General features: G+C 44.7%; 1 protein-coding gene across 1 annotated transcript in view; it reads left to right on the forward strand.

The window, feature by feature from the left end:
- The window catches only part of bahcc1b (BAH domain and coiled-coil containing 1b), a 236,035-nt gene that overhangs the window by 182,997 nt on the left and 33,086 nt on the right, over positions 1–19,952 (forward strand). Inside the window, exons 20-24 of the mRNA XM_085963645.1 lie at positions 1,037–1,135; positions 3,553–3,682; positions 4,579–4,696; positions 6,816–6,891; positions 8,129–8,237. Of these exons, the coding sequence (XP_085819771.1) occupies positions 1,037–1,135; positions 3,553–3,682; positions 4,579–4,696; positions 6,816–6,891; positions 8,129–8,237 (532 nt within the window). The remainder of the gene's footprint in view (positions 1–1,036; positions 1,136–3,552; positions 3,683–4,578; positions 4,697–6,815; positions 6,892–8,128; positions 8,238–19,952) is intronic.

Below are 19,952 nucleotides of genomic sequence, written 5' to 3' on the forward strand. Positions count from 1 at the left end.
AGCTCACAATCCTCCTTTCAATGATGGGAGAGGTAACAGTGGGAGTCATGAGGAATAACGAACCATCATTAGTCAAATAACTCCAGTGTGTATGTAACCCTTTGAGTACTAAGAGAAAATTTGAATGCCATTGTGGAAATTGAGCAAAATTACAGTTCATGTTGTTCTGAAAATATTGCAACAGAAGGAATAAGAACATAGGAATTGCTAGATGAAAAAAGACGACGGTCCATCGAGTTCGTCTTCCACCATCCTAGTGGTTACACACTATAATGGGAGTTGTTGACTAATCATAGCAATCAGACTCTGTATCAATTAGTCTACAACAGACCCAGAAATGACACAAGAAAAACCTTAGTGGTAGAGACCTTTGGGAACCACAGGTCCAAAGTCACCTTTTCCTCCCAAGCAGGCTATCAAGAATGTTCTTTGCTTCTGTCCATTCCTGTAACTCTTTATTAGAATTTGTGGACAATTGGTTTTGCTGATTTAGTATAATAGAGCATGTACATGTAATTAGACATTTGTAAATATTCAATACTCACATGGTTAAAGAAGGCACAGCTATGGAACAGTTGACTGCTATGGTGTGACTGAATGTGCTCCCAAGTCAAATGAGGTGCACTGGACTGCAATTTTCTATTTTACATTAGTAGCCGCAAAGCCCTTTTCACTCAATTTGTGAACCTGAAGAATGCAACATTTACATTGGTGCATGCCTTAAGAGAAGAACTTTAGCCAGCTAGCTCCTGCTGTGTCGCCGCATGACCACCTTGTTACCTTTAGTCAGGGGGCACAGATCAGATGGGCATCGTCCTCATTTTTGGTCTACATTTGCTTGTATAACTCATGGCTGGAGAGAGAGTTTTTTCCACTGGTATGAATGGCTGCTTGTGTCTCACTCGATGACTCCATCCTAGATTCACTCTGGAACAATACCTTTCTGTAAATGAGGCTTCCAAGTGGGATTTGATTTTAACTTTGTAATTGAATCCAGGCCTTGTGGACTGACCCACTTTTGTTTTTCCCACATTAGAAATCAAGTGGACTGTGCCTTTCACAAAAAGGAGGAACCCCCACTGACTATCAACGGAATAGGCTGAACAAGCTAAAGAGCAAAGTGCCAGTGAAAGAGGTGAGGAGCCTGAGCAGGCAGCACGATTGAACTGTTGCAAACTTCCTCTGTAAATGGATCACTAGCCCTGAGTACACTGAAGAAACAGGAGCAGGTTCATTTTCAGCTACTATTTATTTGAATAAAATGCTTAAAAATTATTTGAAAAATACTGGGGCAAATCGTTGATGACGACTAAATAAGAACTGGTTCTGAATCAAATGGTGGAACACAAAGTTTGAACTGCCCTTTTGAAATGCACAAAAACTATTAAAGGTTGACATATCATTCTGAGCACAACACCAAAAATTTGGTAATCTATTAAAATAACATTTTTTAAAAATTAATTGCTTGTTCACCTGTATAGTTTTGAAACCATGCATCTAAAGAGAATAGTGTTTGAAAATATTAGATAACTAGACAGTTTTCCTATTGTGGTCTCATTCCTGAAAATGTATTAATCTTTCATAAAATATGTGATAATTACTAAGCGTTAGCATTGAATTAGATGCAGAACCTGCAAAGTGTAGAATGGGATTAATGTTTGCAAATAACTACATTTTGCCCAGCTCGGATCCTTTAGCACTCTGCTTGCCTAGTTTTCTTGTGACCCTTAGCATGTATTGTGCCATCACTCTACTTCTCTCAGCAGTCATTTCCCATAATTTGCTTGAAGATATTAGAAAAAAACAGGCAACTTTTTTTTGTGAATTTGAAACATTTTTCTAGCTCCTTAATCAATTTACAGTCTAGTCAACAGCACCCAGTTCATTAAGGTAGTCTAATAAGGAGCACGCAAACCCTTCAATCTAATATGTGTTGTCTATATGTTTGTGTACCTGGAGGAAAGCATCCAATCCTTGATGTTCTGGTTGGTCTGTGTGTGGTAGAGTTGATGTTAGTTTTCCCTGGTTGAACGATCTAGGGTAAAGAGATGAGGGCTCTACTAATGATCTGTGACATTATAGAGATAATACAAATATTTGTCTCAACAATATAATGGGGAAATTAGTCCTTACTCCATGACAAGGGAAACTATTGTATCAACTGCTAAAGTTACATAGGATATACGGCACAGAAACAGGCCATTTGGCCCAACCAGTCCATGCCGAAATTTATGCTCCACTCGAGCCTCCTCCCGTCTTTCCTCATCTAACTCTATCAGCAAAACCCTCTATTCCCATCTCCCTCATATGGTCATCCAGCCTCCCCTTAAATGCATCTATACTACTTGCCTCAAGCACTCCCTGTGGTAGCGAGTTCCATGTTCTCACCACTCTCTGGGTAAAGAAGTTTCTTCTGAATTCCCTATTTGATTTCTTGGTGACTATCTTATATTGATGGCCTCTAGATATGTTCTTCCCCACAAGTGGAAACATTTTCTCTGTATCTACTCTGTCAAAACCTTTCATGATTTTAAAGACCTTTATTAGGTCACCCCTCAGCCTTCTCTTTTCAGGAGAAAAGAGGCCCAGCCTGTTCATCCTTTCCTGGCCGGTATACCCTTGCATATCTGGTATCATCCTTGTAAATCTTCTCTGCACCTTCTCCAGTGCCTCTATATCCTTTTTATAATATGGCGACCAGAACTGTACGCAGTACTGTGGTCTAACCAAGGTTCTATACAGGTTTAGCGTAACTTCACTACTTTTCAATTCTATCCCTCTAGAAATAAACCCTAGTGCTTGGTTTGCTTTTTTATGGCCTTGTCAACCTTTGTCGATACTTTGTCATTTGTGTATTTGAGCTCAGATCTTTAGTTTCACATACACCTGAGTATTGGAGCCCCCAAAACCAAACCAAAACAATGAATTCTCACCCTTAATAATTGGAGATTAATTAGGAATAAACAACACCGACAACAACTTGCATTTATATAGCACCTTTAACGTAGTAAAATGTCCCACGGCGCTTCACAGGAGCGTTATCAAACAAAATTTGACACTGAGGCACATGAGGTATTACTTGGTCAAAGAGGCAGGTTTTAAGGAGTGTCTTAAAAGAGGGTAGAGAGGCGGAAAAGTTTAGGAAAGGAATTCCAGAGCTTAGGGCCTAGACAGTAGAAGACACGGCTGCCAATGGTGGAATGATTAAAATTGGGGATGCGCAAGAGGCCAGAATTGGAAGAGCGCAGAGATCTCGGAGAGTTGTGGGGCTGAAGGAGATTACAGAGATAGGGAGGGATGAGGCCATGGAGGGATTTGAAAACAAGGATGAGAATTTTAAAATTGAGGCTTTGCCGGACTGGGAGCCAATGTAGGTCAGCAAGCACAGGGGCGATGGATGAACGGGACTTAGTGCGAGTTAGGATACGGCCAGGTGGGCCTTTAATGTAATACCTGTTAGACTGACATTGGGAGCAGTAAGTTTCACTAATATTACACCCACACACTGAGAGGAATGTGCAATTTAAAGAGCTTTGTTTTTGTTTCATGCAGTCAAAGGGACGGGCTGTCAGTAAACTATTGGAAAGCTTTGCTGCAGAGGATGATTTTGCATTTGATGAAGACAGCAGCTTTTCTGAGGAAGATGAGAATGCCTCTGTGAGCTGCTCAGCGGAATTGTACGGTAGGGACTTTTTTTATTGCTATATGCTGCATAGTGGGCGAACAAAATTAGGACTGAGCAAGTTGTAAACCTACAGTTCAATATAAAGCAGGTGCCCATCGGAGAGCTTAATCAAGCTGCTTTTTTTTAAACTTGCAGAAATGGAACAATCCAAGCATTTTATAAGACTTATACTCTGATTCTTCTCTACATCAAGAAACAAAGTAACGTATTATTGGAAGACAGCGTGATTTTAGTTAAAGATCAAATTGATCATACATCAGAAATTCAGAGACTTGCCACTTAAAGGGACAGTTCCTTGCAAGTTTCATAAATTGTCCAGATGCTAACAATAAAATGTTTCAGTAAAATTATTATACCTGCTTCATACAACATGCTTATCAATGCTAGCCTCACCCCTATTCCTAGACAATGCCAGGCTTTTGTCATGTGTGCGGTAACCTGTACCTTATTGCAACTGATTTCTAATCAATACCCCAGTGGGAGATGAAGATTTACTCTAAATTATGTTGTTTTAAGTTTTAAAAAAGTTGAAACATCAACAAAAAGATATTTACATCATAACAAATGCAATTAGCAAACATGTCATAAATATCTCATTTGACAAGGCAAGTCAAAACCAAACCTTGTCTCGGTCTTTGGTTTCTTCTGTTTGCTTTTGACATTAACTTTTCTTGAAACCAATGTTTGGAAATGGAATAAGGCAATTCTTTATCAGTCCACTTGAGTAAAATAAGGACAAGATTGGAGCAAATTAATCCAGTAAGGACAATTCTGTGCCAAGCCATTCCAGTGAATTAAGGACCCTAACCACACCAGTTCCTAACTTAAGTTCGACATTGAACCATAGAGAAACAATCTAAGCAACAATATTCTTTGTTGTTCTTCTCTCTCAGTCCCTCAGTCTTGTGCCATCAGTAAGGAGGATCTCAAAGAAGGACTTCGCATTCTCATACCAAAGGAAGACAAACTACTGTATGCAGGATGTGTCAAAATTCTACAGTCACCTGACATGTAAGATGCAGTTTTTCTTTTGTTCCATTTCACAGTAATTAGAGACTCATTCCTTGATATCCCTAACATTTTTTTTTTTAAAGGTTTTGCCTTGTTATGCAGGACTCCCCATGCAATCTAGTCCACCTCAACCAGCTCCTCTAATTAATGGAACAACACTATCAGAAATCTGAGGCATGAAGTGGAAGAAGAGGTTTTGCCTAAAGCACTGTTAAAAACCCAGTTTCTCCTCAAAACTGAATTATAGAATTCAGATATGTACAATCTCGATCTATAGAATGAATCTGACCTGTATTTGAATGGTCAGTGAAACTTGTTGAACAAACATTTGCTGTTGAAGGTGTGTTACTGATTGTTATGGAGCTGAGCTGAGCTTATCATTTCATTTACTTCAGATTGGATTTTTTGACCATAGAATACAGAAAAATGCTTATCAGTTAGCAATCACCTTGCTTTTATCTGGGGACCACAGAATTTCAGGTGGTTCCAAAACCTTCAAGGTCATTTGAAAAACGCCAACAGCTGACAAAACTCAAGATTACAGCAGAAATGACCTGAACTGCATTGCATTCAGGCTTCCCAGTTCCCTGTAACTTAGTAACTGTGGTTCATGTGGACTGAGCAATAGCAGCGGAAGCAGGGCCAAGGGCAGATTTATTCAGAAGAAGAGAAACTAATATCTTGTGTATGGTATGAAACAGGTGCCAACACAGCTATAAAAGAGTGATTTATCTTATGTTTGCAGATATAAATATAATGAATTTAGTCTATTTTGGGGGGCTCTGGACTGAAGTTCCTGTCACTGGTTGCTGTCAGGCTCCAGATATCAAAATGATCACCATCAGTCTGCCTGCTTGTTCTTTAACTCTTAAAATGGGCACCAGAGAAAGCTGATTATAGATGAGAGTAGTCAGGGGAACTAGGTGGCAGAGTGTGTTGGAACACTGCCCCTCCATCTATGGGCGCCGGCTGCATCCAAGGCAGCCCAATTTTTCAAAGGGGGCCTCAAACAGGCTTTGGGTCCCTTTATTTGCATATGCAAAGGGCTGAACGCCTGTTTCAGGCAAGGGCCCTGGACGCCTCTTTTTTTTTTTTTACCTTTAACAAGATGGCGGGTGGCGCACTTCCGTTGCATCCAACGGATGCTTAGGCCCCCATCTGGCACCTGAAAAACAGGCGTGGCGCCATCGACTTTCTAGCCTGTTGTCCTTTTAGATTGCGGCTTGTTGCTTCTGGCCTAATAACTATATAAATAAAATACTACAGTGTTGGTAACATAAATACCAATAAAATTGCATAACTACAGTGTTCATGCCTGAAATGTGTATTTACTGCCTTAGCTACTAGCCAGTACTTTCTGATAACAACATATGCCAGACTGAAATTAACTGTAGAGCCCCATGACTCCATTGTGCACTTGTTGGCAACACAGGGAACCGGCATTGCTTCAGCATTAAGTACAGGTAATCAAAAAACACACACTAAGGACCCAGCAATTCCCCCAACCCACATATTGAACAAAAATACCCATTTTTACATTCATATTAAAGTGCCTTCACATTGGTGCTCTGGTTTCAGACAGAACTGTTCTACCAGCCTTCCTGCTCCCCTGTTTGCTTTCCCACCCGGCACTGTTCTTCATCCAGAAGCAGGGCCGGTGAATCCAGCAGCAATTCACAAGTCCCACAGATAAAGTGGTTTTCCACTGCCCCTGGAACAAGGCAAATCAAAAAGAAAGAAAGACTTGCATTTATGTAGCGCCTTTCACCACCACCGGACGTCCCAAAGCGCTTTACAGCCAATTAAGTACTTTTGAAGTGGAGTCACTGTTGTGTGGGCAAGTCAGGAAATATAAGTCAGGCCGACTTATATTTCCAGGGGCAACTGACAGTGGGAGAATTGTGTGTTGGACATGGCTGCACTCTGTTACGGTAAAAATGCAGACAGTCTCATTGGCTCACAGGAGTTTACTTCCATTCCTCCAACTAAGAAAACCATTTAAAGGGCTGCCCCATGTCTCCTATAATATCCTATCCGATTATAGAATTCATAAATATTTCCATGCATGGACATATCAACACTGTGTGTCAGTAACTGGCCTTTCCTTGCCTTCATACAGCTACAGTGTTGTGATTGAAGGGGAAAGAGGAAACCGACAAAGAATCTACTCCCTGGAGCAACTGCTTCAGGAAGCGGTGAGTTCCATTTGCAATCATTCCCCACTGCCCACTACAAACAGTTCAAACCTTGTCCAATCCACCTCCTTTTCCTGTGAATGATAATTAAAGATGAGATTATGAATATTTTATTGCACCATAGGAATGGTAAAGAACCCTGTAGTTTCAGTATGTGATATCTATAGAGAAAATTCACGTGTGATGTCGGGATGCAATTGACAGTAAGCAGAGACAGCTAGTGACCTACAACCTGATATAGGTCAGGAATTTGGGGAGCGGGCAGGAATTTGGACATGAGTCTAGGTTCGGATCGGTCATGGCCCTGTGGGTAGCGGAGCGGGCCCAGGGGCCGTGTAGCCTGATCCTGCTCCTATTTCGTGTGTCTAATTCTGTAGATTCAGGAGATGATTCTGTGATAGTAGATTGGCGGTTAGGATCAGATCAGCCATGATCTTATTGAATGGCGGAGCAGGCTCGAGGGGCCGATTGGCCTACTCCTGCTCCTATTTCTTATGTTCTTATATAAGAATTAGGAGTAGGCAGGTACGGGCGCGGGGGAGGTGGGAGAGTGAGGGAGTGGCATCAAATATGTTGATCTGGTTTGAATTTGGAATACCCCACACTTTCTACCCTACCGTCATATTTCAGTCATGTAAGGTAATTGGCAAAACAACTAGAGGGCAGATGAGGAGCCATTTTGTTACGCAGCGAGTTATGATCCGGAATGCCCTGCCAGAAAGGGCAGTGGAAGCAGATTCAATAATAACTTTCAGAAGGGAATTGGATAAATACTTGAAGGGGAAAAATTTGCAGGGCTACAGGGAAAGGGCAGGGGAGTGGGACTAATTGGGGAGCTCTATCAAAGAGCCGGCACAGACATGATGGGCCGAATGACGGCCTCCTCTGCTGTATCATTCTATGATTCTATGCCTAATCCACAGGGTGAAGACTAGCAAGAAAAGCTGTCTTTAAAGCACTTGCTGTTCCTCTAACATTACTCAACTGAGGTGGGGGAGTGAAAGAGTGAATGTGGGGGGAAGGGGGTGCGCATTACCAAATCCAAGCATTCCTTTGAATTAAATGGGGATTTGAGTTTTACCACCTAGGATTGATAACTGCCTTGATTTGGTATTAAAGGCTTATTCCTATCATTTATTTTTGAAGGTTTAGTTTCGTGAGGGTACTTCTGGAATATGATGTCTTAATAAATGTTACTTAACGACTTCTTTAAAAAAAATCAAAACAATACCCACAGGTACTTGATGTCAGACCACCCTCAACACAGTTCCTGCCACCAGCTACCAGGGTTTGTGCTTATTGGAGTCAGAAATCCCGCTGTCTGTACCCAGGAACCATCATTCAAAGTAGGTGCCACATCTTTACTCAAAAGTTGTGCATATAGTATGTGGAATAAGGGGCAGAAAGAGGCGTATTAGGAGAATAAAATGATCTACAGTCACAACAGCCAGTTGGCTAGCGACGGAAATGTGAACGGCGTTAATATAATCAAGGTTTCGGTGGAGACTTTGAAACATGAAAAGGGTTATTAAAAGATGTCCGCTGCAAAGGCAGCAAACTTACTGGAACCCCCACCCCCGCCCCCCCAAACCAACCAATCAACCAAAATATGATCTTTCATTCCCACCAGTATAAGATCATAGCTGGCCAGCTTCCTGCATCTGCCAGAGTCCAGTTCTGTTATGTACACCCTTTATCGAACTAATTAAATTCAATCCATTTTGTCACCATGGTGAAAGCGCCATTAAAAGGCCCCAGCTGACAACAGTTCTGGAGATGGTTAAATGAGTACCTATTTACTATCGAATATTTCATGCACCGGTTAACAGATTTCTCCCCAGTCAGCTGGGAGCCACTGGGACACTTTAATGTGACACACGCTATTGGTGAGTGAAGTAGTAATGTGAGATTGAAGGTTTCAAGATATCGGCACAGAAACAAAGAGGTGTTTCTGGAAATTCTGTCTTGCTCAGTTCCCCCTCAACACACAATATAACCTTGTTACTTTCCTGTGCAGCTTAGTCCATCAGTTCCCTCCGTAACTTGAGCAAACAGTTCCGATCTAATGTGCCCGTGTTAATGATTATTAGTCAGCTTTGTGGTTTCAAATTTTGCTTTTAATTCTCCAAAACCAAAAGTAACTTCCTAAAATAGAATGTCTTCGCCGGGTTTCCTCATCAGTTTTATTGAACCTAAACCTTGAGCTCATCTCCAGCCATGATGTCATTGCTTCCTGGTGCAGTATTGTGACTGCTTGTTGATTCCCTGTACAGTAATACCGTGTTACTATTTTTCTCCACCGATCTTTTCTTCTGTTTGTATTCTGGCGCAATTGCTTTCCTGTGCAGCACTGTGAGCTCATTGTCTTCCTGGACATTATTGTGATGACTTTGATTCCCTTTGGAGTATTATGATATTACTGTTTCTCATTGTGCATTGTGACATTGCATCCCCCATGGCATTACGTCTTCGATTGTGCATCATTGTGCTGTTAACAGTTACAACGTTCTGGATAGTTCCCAGTTAGATTACTGCGTATAAAGCAAAATGTTTTGCTTAAACAATGGACTGGATTTTCTGCCCCCACCCCACCCCCTCCCTTCCCCCCAATCATGTGGCGTAGTCAAGGGCAGAAGGTTGGTCGGGGACATGTCTTGTCAAGTCCTCACCTTGTTGTGTGTCCCCACCACTTCCTGCTCCCCAGGCTCTAGCAGACAATATGCCCGCCCGTAAGTGCAATTGAGAGAAATAACGTTCTCCAATTTATTTCCCACCGTGCGCGTCACTACCTGCACTGGAGGCAAGGGACGCCTCTTAGCCCCAAGGGTCCCGTGCACCAAAGGCAGTGGAGGAGGGCCCAAGGATTTGTATTGGTTTCAGGACCTGTGCAGTCATTCTGAGAGTGAAGGCAAAACTCGGTCCCATTTCAGCGATACTCCTTGGTAGAGGCCAGGGAGCCTGGTTCCATTATTAAAATGGCCCCGAGGCCGGAAGATCAGCTGGGTTAGGGGTGTACCTCTATGGTGAGCAGTTATCTCCTCCAACCCCACCCCACTTAGGAGATGCACCCCATGACAGAAAGGTGCAAAATCGAGGTCTATTTGTCCAGCCAAAGTTAAATGTATAGAAAGAAAGATATTTGATATTTTTACATGTCTCCTCTCTCTTAGGCAGTCCCTCGGAACCGAGGATGACTTGCTTCCACATTAAAAATGAGTTCTCAGGTGACTGATGAGTCCAATGCGGGACCTACAGTCTCTGTCACAGGTGGGGCAGACGGTGGTTGAAGGGGCAGGTGGGTGGGGTGCTTGGGTTGACGTGCGCTGCTTGCACTTGGCTTTCGCTTGCTCCCGGCGAAGAGACTCGAGGTGTTCAACGCCTTCCCGGATGCTTCTCCTCCACTTTGTGCGGTCTTGGGCCAGGGATTCCCAGGTGTCAGTGGGGATGTTGTACTTTTTCAAGGAGGCTTTGAGAGTGTCCTTGAAGCGTTTCCTCTGCCCACCTGGGGCTCTCTTGCCCTGCCGGAGCTCCGAGTAGAGCGCTAGTTTTGGGAGTCACGTATCAGGCATGCGGACGATGTGACCCATCCATCGGAGCTGATCGAGCGTGGTCAAAGCTTCGATGCTGGGGATGTTGGCCTGAGCAAGAACACTGACGTTGGTGCACCTATCCTGCCAATGGATTTGCAGGATCTTGCGGAGGCAGCATTGGTGGTACCTCTCCAGTGCTTTGAGGTGCCTGCTGTACATGGTCCATGTCTCTGAGGCATACAGCGGGGCGGTTATCACTGCTGCTCTGCAGACCATAAGCTTAGTGCCGGGTTTGAGGTCCTGGTCTTCAAACACTCTCTTCCTCAGGCAACCAAAGGCTGCACTGGCACACTGAAGGCGGTGTTGGACTTTGTCATCGACGTCTGCTCTTGTTGACAGTAGGCTCCTGAGGTATGGAACGTGGTCTACATTGTCCAAGGCCTTGTCATGGATTTTGATAATCTGGGAGCAGTACTGTGTGGCGGGGGCAAGTTGGTAGCGGACCTTTGTTTTACGGATGTTTAGTGTAAAGCCCATGCTTACGTACGCTTCGGTGAAGGTGTTGACGATGGTTTGGAGTTCGACCTCCGAGTGAGCGCAGACGCAAGCGTCATCTGCATACTGTAATTCGATGACTGAGGATGGGACGACCTTGGATCTGGACTGGAGGAGACGGAGGTTGAACAGTTTCCTGTTTGTTCTGTAAATTAGCTCCACTCCAGCAGGGAGCTTACTGAGGGTGAGATGGAGCATTGCAGCAAGGAAGATCGAGAAAAGCATTGGTGCAATGACACAGCCTTGCTTGACCCCGGTCTGTACGTGAATTGGGTCTGTGGTGGAACCGTTGGTCAGGATCACGGCTTGCATGTCGTCGTGAAGCAGGCGGAGGATGGTGACAAACTTTTGCGGGCAGCCAAACTTGAGGAGGACACTCCATAATCCCTCACGGTTGACAGTGTCGAAGGCCTTTGTGAGATCAAAGAGGGCCTTGTACAGCGGTTGGTGATGTTCCCTCCATTTCTCTTGTAATTGACGCGCGGTGAAGATCATGTCCATTGTGCCCGAGTGGGCGGAATCTGCATTGCGACTTTGGGAGGAACTCTTCGGCCACTGGGAGAAGGCGATTGAGGAAGATTCTTGTGATGACTTTCCCTGTGGCAGACAGCAGGGAAACTCCTCATCATCCTTCTTGAAGATGGTCACAATTACGGCGTCTCTACAGACGCCTGAAGGCTGAGGTCCAACAAAAAAACTCACGACCTAAAGAACAGATGGTGGGTGGAGAAAGCGCAGGAGATCCAGCAGCTTGCCAACAACCACAACGTGTGTGGATTCTTTAGCGTAGTCAAAACCATCTACGGCCCAAGCACCCAAGGTCCTACCCTCTGCGGGCCAAGAATGGAGAGGTACTCATCAAGGACAGAGAGGCAGTCTGTGCCCACTGGAAGGAGCACTTCGAAGATCTCCTTAACCGAGACTCTGTCTTCGACGCGAGTGTCCGCAACTCCATCCCGCAGCATGCTACCCGCCACCATCTCAGCACAACCCCAGCCCGGCATGAGGTTGAAAAGGCCATCCGACAACTGAAGAACATCAAGGCCTCGGGAGCAGATGGAATCCCTGCCAAGGCACTAAAGCATGGCGGAGAAGCACTACTGGCGCGAACTCATTTCTCTTATCTGGAAGGAGGAGAGCATGCCAGGGGATCTTTTACATGTACAAGATAAATCACATACTGCTCATGTCATATATGCCGTCCTTCCATGTTTTGGGAAACCGGTCTGCAGGCCAGCTTTTGCTGACCAATATCAATGCAACCCAGGCCCCTCAGCACCACTCTTCCCCAATTTTGGCTACTAATGGAAGATTTTCTAGCCACTACACACTGTACATGGGAATTCTTACAGGAATTTTCACCTGCAGTATGCAACATCCAGCAAATCTTCCATTATTAGGAGGACTCTGGCAGGAGTGCTGCTGAGAGGAGTGGAAAGGGAAGAAACGGATGGCAATGAGTGGGGAGAAGGAAGGGGAAAAGGATGGGAAGTGGGAAGGGGAAACGGATGGCAGAGAAAGGGTGAAAGAAGGCAATGAAAAAAGAGGTTAAAGGGGATGAAGGAGAGAGGGAAGAGGGAATGGGTAATAATGAAATAGTGGGGAAATGGATGACAATGAAAGAGAGGGAAGGAGGGTGATGGTAATGAAGGGAACAGGTGGGAATAGATGATGATGAAAGGAGAAGGATGGGGGGAATGGGGAGGAGGAAGGGACCATAAGTGGGGAATGGTGCTTTTGAGGAAGAGAGGAGAAGCTGGGAGCATTGCTTTGGGATGGTGGAGGAAGGAGCATGTTTGCATTAACTGAGCGGGAGAATACCAGCATGAACTGCGGGGGAGGGGAAAGAGAGCTTGCATGAACTTTTGATTTGCGTATTGAGTTGTTCTTGAGTTATCAGCCTTTTGGGGGCTTTATCAGCAATTTTGAAGTTGTTGGTCAGATTTTGCAATGTTACGTTGACAGCACGACACATCGACTTCTTTTTGCAACTTTTACTGTGCTTAATCAACGTGGAATCAAAGATTTACAACCACATCTGCAGTTCATGCAATCGCCAGTTTGCAGCTGAGCCCAATTGTGCTTTGAAAGTTACGCATCACCTGGCACATAGGGTCACTTTGAACATGCTTAAACTTTTCAAGCACCAAAAACTGTTAGTTGCACTTTAACCCGACGAAATAAATCCTAACAAAAGGAGTGTGGGCGAGGACCCAGGGAAAAAATACAGCATAAGACAAAGGATCAGGTCTGGCAAGAAAGCAGGTATTGAAGTAAAATAATAGGAGATTCAGCGATTACGTCTGAATAATGTTCTCCGCTTCCTAAGTAACTGATTCCACGTGAGTTGTGGAGTTGACTTTTCCAGCTCCAATACACTGCATACATGCCTATAACTGCTGGAAGGGCCTCTTCTTACATCAGCTTAATGGTGACCTAAGGCAGGACCTTGTAAATGACTATGCTGCAGACTAAACATATGGTAACTGTATAAATGTAGCAATTGATTCACAAACTTTGACATTCTGCCATTTTTTGGTGCACGAGGGGGAAAAGGCTGCGGCCTAGTGCTCTGCAGCTGCTTTGATTGCAGACAACTACTGCTCACTTTTAACAAAAATGTTATATTTTACCAGTAAAGTCAGTTTACTGTTACTGTATGGCCTTGCTACTTGTGCATATTGTATTAATTAGCTCTAAATTAACAGGCGAATAAGTCTGACAATTTTACAAACCAGCGCAGGCCTTTGTTTATTGCTTGATTACTAATACCCCTCGTTCATCAGCAGTGACTTTCGCTTGATAGTTAAGCAGTTCTCTGAATGTAACACTCAACCAGCTTAGTAACGATCAGTGATCCAAGCTGGGGAAGCTTTCCCCTGCAGCACAGCAGCTCCACTACTGAGTTCCGTCCGCCACAGGGGAAAAAGGGCAAGGTACTTGGAAAAATCAGATTGGTGCGCTAAAGGGAAATTTAAAAAAAAGAGGCCCGGCACTTGCAAAAAAAAGGCATGTGCTACATCACTGAGAAAATTACATGGAATTTGGTAAAAGGGTACGGCATTTGGAAAGATGCCAGAGCACTTTGTAAAAATGGTAAGTCATTGCACCCTGCTGTGACACATTAGCAAAATCACTATAATTTGTTTGAGTGCTGAAAGGACTCTGCTAAATAATGTGGAAGGTGGAGATGCAACTTGATGCAGTGAAAAACGTTCTTTTGTGTTTGGGGCGGAGGTTGTATTGTTTGGTTAATACAATGGAGGCTTAGTTTTCTTAGATACTTAATATTATTTCCACATACACATTTAGCAGATTTGTCATTCATTTCATTTGGGCTTCTCCGAGGCCTGCAGTAGCATTTGCTCCAAAATAAAGAAGATCACACATTTTAGATCATTCATAAAACACAGAATATGAAGAAGCTATTGCTCTGGGGAGGAAGGGGCTATATGCAACAGGAATAAATTAACTGGGCCTGTGGTGCTTTTACTACAAGAGCATAACTGACTGAACCCACGCAAGACTCTCTCTTTCAATATCCGTAGTGTAAACAGTCCCAGGTTCCAGGAATCAGTGGCATCATAGAATATGGGTCAGTGATTCTGCTATCAGGTTAATGCTACCTCTTGGGAGTAAAGTAAGTGATGGAAGCCAGTTCGATGTGTTTGCTGCCTGGGTCTCTGTATTGCATATTAACGGCCTGGATTTTGCCAATGGGGAGCTTTTGGAGGCGGGACTCCCACTTTTCGGGTTTTAGTCCCTGTTAAGTCTGTGTGTTCTAGTTGTAATTACTAACACAGACTACAAGATTAAAGTTCAACAGGTCTTTACTGGTTGGAGGTCAGGACTATACTAAATACAATATTACTACACAGTGCTTATATACCGGTGGTCACCACCGGTATTACGTATACAGCAGCCAGAGAAAGTAGTACATCTCTTAAGGTGGAACAGGCTTAAGTTCTCTTAAGGTGGAACAGGTTACATACACCACAATCCTCCCTTTTTAGCTTAACAGTCATATCCCCATTTAACATAACATAATAACATATATAACTTCAGGTATAAACAGTTCAAAGGTTCAGTCTCTCAGGAGGCCTTCTGATTCGGTTTGGATAACGCCTTTCAGTGGTCTCTGATTCCTGTTGCTGAGGTGACTCCTCTAGTTGGTCTCCCATGCATTGGGTGTTATCATCATCAGGTACATTCCCTGCCGAGGTAGATGCTTCAGGTTCATTAACGTCTTCCACAGTTGTCTCTGTCGCAACCATGGGTTCGACCCTTGCTCTCGATTCTACCAGTTGATCCGCATGACGCCTTATCACATTGTTACCAATATCTACTGTGTACATCAGAGGTCCTTGTCTGGCCCGAATTGTTCCGGACTGCCATTTTACGTTTCCATAGCCCCATGCCAACACTGGTTGTCCTACGTCGAAACTTCGAGTGGTCTTGTTATTAATATGCCGGAACTGTTTGTTTTCCACTTCCCTCCGCACATTTGGTTTTAACAAGTCCAACCTGGACCGCAACCTCCTGTTATAAAACATCATGGCAGGACTTTGGTTAGTCACTGCATGAGCGGCGTTTCGATATGCCATTAGGAAATTGTCCTTGTGCTGTAGCAGAATCTGATCATCGTTCATGGCCTTTATTGCCTTTTTGAATGTTTGGACAAATCTCTCGGCCAACCCGTTTGTCGCCGGATGATATGGGGCAGAGGTATAATGTTTCACCCCATTCTTCTTTAAGAATTTTTGGAATTCTTCCGACACGAACTGTGGTCCGTTGTCCGAACAGATCTGTTCTGGCAATCCGTTCCTTGCGAATATTGTTCTTAACACCGCAATTGTCTTTTCTGAAGTAGTGGTATTCATCTTGATCACTTCTGGCCATTTGGAATGTGCGTCCACCGCAATTAGGAACATGGAGTCCATGAATGGACCAGCAAAGTCAATATGTACGCGTTGCCATGGGGCTGAAGGCCATTCCCATGGGTGTAGTGGTGCGATCGGAGGTGCATTTTGCACTTTTTGGCACCCAGCGCAGCTTTTCGTCAACTCCTCTATCTGTTGGTCAATACCCGGCCACCATACATAAGCCCTAGCAAGACTTTTCATCTTAACTCCCCCCAGATGACCTTCATGCAGTTCTTTTAGAACTCTTTCCCTTAACTTGGGAGGAATAATCACTCTTGTCCCGTACATCAAAGTACCATGGCAGACGGACAGCTGGTCTCGCCTTGCCGAGAATGCCGGTAACAGAGGATCACCACGTGTTGGCCATCCTTTCACTGTCACCTCGTAGACTCTGGACAGTGTCGGGTCGTTCCTGGTTTCTCTTTCAATACTTGCATTGGTGACTGGTAAACACTCGATGATGGTCGAATGAAATAACTCAACAGGGTCAACTTTCGTCGTTTCTTCTTCTTCAGGTAGTGGCAGGCGCGACAGCCCATCAGCTGCTTCATATCTTTGAATTCTATTTGATATTGATGTGCCCCTAGGAAAAGGGACCATCTCTGGAGACGCTGTGCTGTCATCACTGAAACACCCTTCTTAGGGTTAAAAATGGATACCAACGGCTGATGGTCTGTCAGAAGTGTGAATTTTTGGCCCTGCAGGTAATGATTAAACTTCTTCACTCCCCATACAAGGCTGAGAGCCTCCCTATCGATCTGCGCATAGTTGCGCTCAGCGGAGGTCAATGATCTGGATGCAAACGCGACTGGCCTTTCCGTGCCATTTGGCAACTTGTGTGAGAGTACTGCCCCAATACCATATGGAGAAGCATCACAAGCCAACCGAATAGGCAGTGTCGGGTTGAAGTGAGCCAACACTTCCTCTGAGGTGATCAATTCTTTGCTTTTGCGAAATGCCTTCTTACAGTTTTCGCTCCATTCCCATGGTACCCCCTTCTGTAAAAGAGCGTTTAGCGGGTGCAGTACCGTGGATAGATTTGGTAGAAATTTATGGTAATAGTTAATCAATCCTAGAAACGACCTCAACTGAGAGACATTATCCGGAGCGGGAGCCTTTACAACTGCCTCTATCTTGTCAGGAGACTTATGAAGCCCCTCCCGGTCAATGACATGACCACAGTACGAGATCCGCTTCTGGAAGAACTCACATTTCTGCCGATTAACTCTAAGTCCATACTCTTTCAGTCTGTTGAGCACCAGTTCCAAGTTTGCGAGGTGTTCTTCATCACCATCACCTGTAATCAGAATATCGTCCAGGTAACATTGTGTGCCTGGAATTCCCTGTAATACCTGCTCCATGGCCCTCTGCCAAATTGCTGGAGCCGATGCCACTCCAAAAACCAGCCTATTGTACCGGTACAAACCTCGATGCGTGTTGATCGTGAGGTATTGGCGTGACTCTTCTTCAACCTCCATCTGCAAGTACGCTTGCGCCAGGTCTATCTTGGTGAAGTGTTTCCCGCCAGACAACGAAGCAAAAATATCCTCAATCCGCGGAAGCGGATACTGCACCGTGTGAAGCACCGGATTAACGGTGATTTTGAAATCTCCACAGATGCGAACCTTCCCTGGCTCTCCTGGCTTGTTGCTCGAAGGACGTTTCATAACGGGAACAATGGGCGTAGCCCACTCACTCCAACAGTACACCTGAACGTTCTAGCGCTTCCAGTTCCGCTTCTGCCGTAGGTCGTATTGCATAGGGTACCGGTCTGGCTTTAAAAAATTTTGGGTGTGCATGTTCATCAATCTTGATGTTTGCCGTAATTCCTCTGTGTTCCCAGTCCCTGCTGGAACACCTCTTTAGCATCATCCGATATTTTGGACAATCGTTTAGGTTTGACATCTGTTTCCCCGGAATCTACCGTTAGTGCCTTCAAGGAGTGCCAGTCCATATTCATTTTCCTAATCCACTCCCGTCCCAGTAGTGGTGGACCTCCTTCAGGTAGCACATATAAGTCCATTACTTGGCTTTCTTCGCCCTTGTGGACCACTTTTACCTCTATCTTTCCGATGGGGTACACTCTTTGCCCCGTGTATGTTTTCAATATAATCTCCGTATCCCGTAGGGGAATATGTTGGAATAACCTTTTGTAATCTTTCTTATTCATGACCGTCAATGCCGATCCAGTGTCCAATTCCATCTTTACTTGGACTCCTGCTATCTGAAGGGTGACCCAAATTGTCTGGAGATCTGCATCCTTACCAACGTTGTATACTCTTAAGCTACCCAGTTCATTACTGCTAGCGTCTGAATCTGACTTCTGTTCGGTCGAACTGTTCTTTGTCACCTTGTGTACCTTTATGTATTTTCCTTGCGGTGACTTTTTGTTGCTGGTCTTCTTTCCTGACCGGCATACTTTAGCTATGTGGCCAAGCCTGCCACACGTTCTGCATTCTTGGTTTTTAAACCAACACTGGTTCTGATCGTGCGTTGTCTTTCCACAACGATAACATTTTACAGTACTCAAACCCAATTTATTTGTACTGAGTTCCGGTGACCGTAGCTGCATTACTGCCGTGCCTCTCGCTGCGGCTTCGTGTGCTGCTGCCATAGTGACCGCTTTCTCAAGCGTCAGCTCATTCTCCTCGAGCAGTCGCTTTTGTGTATCTTCTTTTAATAAACCACACACAAATTTATCTCGTAGCGCCTCTGTCAGTCTCCTTCCAAACTGACAGTACTTTGCTAGCTTACGCAATTCCATTAAATATTCAGCATTGCTTTCATCCTTCAGCTGCCTTCTGCTGTAAAATTTAAATCGTTCCGCTAGCATCAGCGGCGTGGGGTTTAGATGATTTTTCAGGACAGTAACAATCTCCTCGAACGTCTTATCCGCCGGTTCATCTGGTGATAAAAGGTGTTTCAATTGCCCGTATGTCTTTGCACCCATTAAGTTTAATAATGTTAGTGCTTTCTCTTCATCTGGGATTTTATTTGCTTTACAATAATTTTGTATGCGTTCTACATACATGGCCCAATCTTCGATGTCGCTATCAAAGATATTAATGTTCCCATGTTTAGGCATCGTTGCAATTTAATTTATTTTTATTCTTATCCAAGATGGCGGCTTCCCGCTCTTGTCTTCGTCCTCCGCCTACAAAATGGCGGTTTTCCCGCGCTTGGCGGTCTTCACCCGTCCCCCGACGCTGTCTCCGCTTCACCGCGGCTCTCGCGCCTTCAGTTGCCTCAGACGCTGCGCCTTTTTAGTCCGAATGCGGCCCGGCCCTTATCACCAGCCGCGATCGATGTCCCCGCGCTGCGCCTTTCGGCCCGAATGCAGCCCGGCCCTTATCTCCGGTCGCGATCGATCTCACCGCCCTTATTCCTCCGTCTTCCCTCCCCGTCTGTACAGCCAACGCGGCCGACTTTCTGGTCGCGTCGCTGCCCGGCTTACCCACCACCGAGGTAGAAAGAAGATAGCTGACAGCTGCTGATGGAGGCTTCGAGTTCAGGATGTCTTCTGCACTCTGGTTTCTCGATGTCTGCCGCGCGACGTGTCTTCCAGCAGGGTGATGAGGGTGGAAGCCTCTCTTCGACGTCCGTTCTGTGGACGAAGCCGCCGTGGATATAAACTGCCGCAGGGTAAGAATCGGACTCGTCGCCACTGTTAAGTCTGTGTGTTCTAGTTGTAATTACTAACACAGACTACAAGATTAAAGTTCAACAGGTCTTTACTGGTTGGAGGTCAGGACTATACTAAATACAATATTACTACACAGTGCTTATATACCGGTGGTCACCACCGGTATTACGTATACAGCAGCCAGAGAAAGTAGTACATCTCTTAAGGTGGAACAGGCTTAAGTTCTCTTAAGGTGGAACAGGTTACATACACCACAGTCCCGCCTCCATCGACTTCTGGCCAACCCACGCTATTTTCCCTTGATTGACCTCGTTAAGCCCGCCCAGTGGGTTTAGCTCTGTGAAGCTGTCAAACACTGACATTCTCTGTTGTTTGATGAGTCCTTGTATTCAAGATTCATCAAACCTATCT

The sequence above is a fragment of the Somniosus microcephalus genome, chromosome 21 (assembly GCF_052327205.1).
Source record: "Somniosus microcephalus isolate GS21.2 chromosome 21, FLI_Smic_1.0, whole genome shotgun sequence".
Classification (NCBI taxonomy): Eukaryota; Metazoa; Chordata; class Chondrichthyes; order Squaliformes; family Somniosidae; genus Somniosus; species Somniosus microcephalus.